Source organism: Castanea sativa, chromosome 10 (assembly GCF_040712315.1).
Source record: "Castanea sativa cultivar Marrone di Chiusa Pesio chromosome 10, ASM4071231v1".
In the NCBI taxonomy this organism is placed as follows: domain Eukaryota; kingdom Viridiplantae; phylum Streptophyta; class Magnoliopsida; order Fagales; family Fagaceae; genus Castanea; species Castanea sativa.
In genome coordinates, this window is record NC_134022.1 from 18,267,578 (window position 1) to 18,271,049 (window position 3,472).

At 38.7% G+C, this 3,472-nt stretch overlaps 1 protein-coding gene across 1 annotated transcript; it reads left to right on the forward strand.

Annotated features, from left to right (window-relative positions):
* Positions 1 to 2,703: 2,703 nt before the first annotated feature.
* Positions 2,704 to 3,069, forward strand: LOC142612153 (uncharacterized). Its single transcript, XM_075784272.1, has one exon. It carries the CDS (start codon positions 2,704 to 2,706, stop codon positions 3,067 to 3,069), a length of 366 nt encoding a protein of 121 aa, XP_075640387.1.
* Positions 3,070 to 3,472: the final 403 nt, after the last annotated feature.

Sequence of the window (3,472 nt, forward strand, 5' to 3'; positions counted from 1 at the left end):
TTGGATTGGAGCTACATTAGTGATGTTATTCAAAGTCAGGTCCTCAATATAACAAGCATGGTAGAAAGATTCCTGAGTTGGGGTCATTTCGCAATTCAAAACTTGGCTTACTGACCCCATACACCGAAGAAGAAGATGACATAGATGCTATATTGACCGCTCTAGACCAAAAATTGATGATCCACAATTTTAGAAACCTAACACTGGAGAGTTTTGAAGGTGAAAATGAGAAGATGAAAGGGAATGAGTCAAAATACCTCCCTTAATACACCCACTTGAGCACAAAGGGAAGCAAGATCTTTTTAGGGAGTGGATGGATAGCATAGAGCGCCTAGATGCTTTTGTAACTGATAAGCCCACAGATATGGAGATTGATGGTGAAGCCACATATTATATGGATGAAGATCCCATGGTACTGATCTGAGGGAAAAAGGAACTCACTGGGAGCCGCCTACCCCATGGAGGACTTTGTGAAGAAGATCAAGACTGTTGAGCCAATCACTCCTGCCAAGAAGATCAAACTGTCAAGCCAGTCACTCCTGCCAAGAACATTGTTTCTATCCCTATTGAGTCTATTTCTGCTAGTATTACTCTTCCTATCAAGTCTATTTGTGGTAGTATTCCTATTAAGCCTATTTTAGTCAAGTCTATTAAGACTATTGAGTCTGTTGAGAACTCATTTCCTTATAATATGATTTTTGATTCCGCTTATTTGTTGGCTTTGAATGTTTTTATTTCTGAAATTGGTAAAGAAACTCTTAATAATAAGGAATTAAAATAAGGGCATTTAGAACCTATAAAAGAAGAAACCCAACCTATTAACCTAGGAACTAATGATGAACCTAAAAATGATACAAGTGGGCAATACCCTAACCACCTCTAAGAAAAATGCATTAGTGGCACTGCTGACAGAATTCAAAGAGGTATTTGCTTGGTCATATGACGACATGCTGGGGATTGATACAGATATAGTGCAGTATTGCATCCCGATAGATCCAACCATGAAGCCAGTCAAGCAGAAATTAAGAAGAATGAAGCCAAAATGGACACATAAGATCAAAGAAGAGGTCAAAAACAGTATAATGCAAGATTCCTAAGGGTGGTCAACTATCCATAATGGTTAGCTAATGTGGTTCTAGTGCCAAAGAAGGATGGGAAAGTGAGGATGTGAGTAGACTTCTGAGATCTGAATAAGGCTAGCCCAAAAGATGATTTTCCTTTGCCTCACATTGATATCTTGGTTGACAACACAACAGGACATGCCTTGCTGTCATTTATGGATGGATTTTCAGGGTATAATCAAATTAAGATGGCTCCAGAAGATATGAAAAAAACTTCCTTCATTACTCCATGGGGGATGTTTTGCTACAAAGTCATGTCATTTGGCCTTAAGAATGCTGGTGCTACTTACCAACATGCAGCCACTACTTTGTTGCATGATTTGATCCACAAAGAAGAAGAAGTTTATGTTGATGATATGATAGTGAAGTCCAAAGACCGAGAAGGGCATATACCAGCTTTGCAGAAGTTCTTTGAAAGAATCCAATTCTACAAGTTGTGGTTGAATCCAAAGAAGTGCCCTTTTGGTGTTACATCCAGAAAGTTGTTAGGGCTTATGGTAAGTCATAGGGAATTGAAGTCAATCCTGACAAAATCAAAGAAATTGTAGAAATGAAGCCTTCAAAGACTGAGAAGGAAATCTGAGGGTTTCTGGGAAGGATACAGTATATCAGCAAATTCATAGCCCAACTCACCATGACATGTGAGCGACTTTTTCGACTACTCAAGAAAGAAGTTCCCACAATATGGAATGAAAAATGTCAAAAAGTTTTTGAAAAGATCAAGAATTATCTGATGAAGCCACCAATACTGGTTCCACCGGTACTTAAAAAGCCACTATTGTTGTATCTCACAACTACAGATACAGCAATGGGGGCTTTGCTTGCTCAATACCTACAGGAGACTAGAAAAGAGAATGCAATCTACTACATCAGCAAGAAGATATTACCTTATAAAGAAAAGTATTCACCACTTGAAAAGACATGTGTAGCACTTGTATGGGTAACCCACAGACTCAGACATTATATGCTTGCTTACAAGGTCTTGTTGATTGCAAGAATGGACCCATTGAAATATCTAATGGAAAAGCATGTGCGAGATGGAAAGACAGCTAAATGGGTGTTGCTTTTGTCAGGATTCGATATTAAATATGTGACTTAGAAATATGTGAAGGGGAGAGCAATTGCTGATCACTTAGCCCATTGTTCACCAGAAGAAGCTAAAGAAATCCAAGGAGAATTTCTGGATGAAGATATCATGGGGATCGAGGTAGAATCATGGAAGATGTAATTTGATGGAGCAACTAATCAAAACAGAAGTGGAATTGGAGTTCTCTTAATTTTTCCAAAAGGGACACACATCCCATTTTCTGGTAAGCTTAACTTTCCTGCCATTAACAATGCCACTGAATATAAAGCTTGTATTATGGGGTTACGAGCAGCCCTAGGTCTTGGAGTGAAAGAGTTCGAGGTGTACGATAATTCAGCTTTGATAATCTCTCAGATTCAGAATATATGGAAGATCAAAGAAGAAAGGCTAATGCCTTATCATGAATGTATTTAGAAGTGGGCCTCGAAATTCAGCAAGATCCAATACTAATATGTGCCAAGGATGCAAAATCAGATTGCAGATGCTTTAGCAACAATGGCATCCATGATGATTGGACCTAAGGAGGATGAAGCAAGAGCAATAGTGGTGGAACAAAAAGAAGAGCCAGCTTATTGCATGACAATAGAAAAAGATGAGGAAAAGAATGAAGAAGGTGAATGGTATTCAGATATCTTACAGGACCTCAAGGATGGGACATACCTAAAGTCTGCAGATAAGAATGACCAATTGACCATCAGGAGGCTGTCTACTAATTATATTATTTGTGGAGAGAGACTTTACATAAGATCATATGATGGAATTTATCTCCTAAGTGTGACTGCCAAAAAAGCACAGCAAATAATTAAAGAGGTTCTTGAGTCAAGTTATGGGCCACATATGAATGCACATATGTTGTTCTGAAAGATAATGAGACAAGGTTATTACGAGAATACCATGAAAGCCGACTACGCAACTCATGTTCGAAAGTGCCATCAATGCCAAGTCCATGGGGATCTAAAGCACATGCCACCTATGCCACTACATACCATGACTTCACCCTGGCCGTTCTCTACATAAGGAATAGATATTATTGGAAAATTTCACCCAACAGCATCCAATGGCCATGAATTCATACTTGTAGCAATTGATTACTTCACTAAATGGGTAGAAGTGCCTCATACAAGGTTCTGAACTCAAAGAAAGTTGCTCAATTCATTCACAGCAATATCATTTGCAAATATGGGGTACCACATGAAATTATCTCTGATATTGGGCTGCATTTTAAGGGAGAAACAGAGAAGCTGCTGTGACAGTTCAACATTCA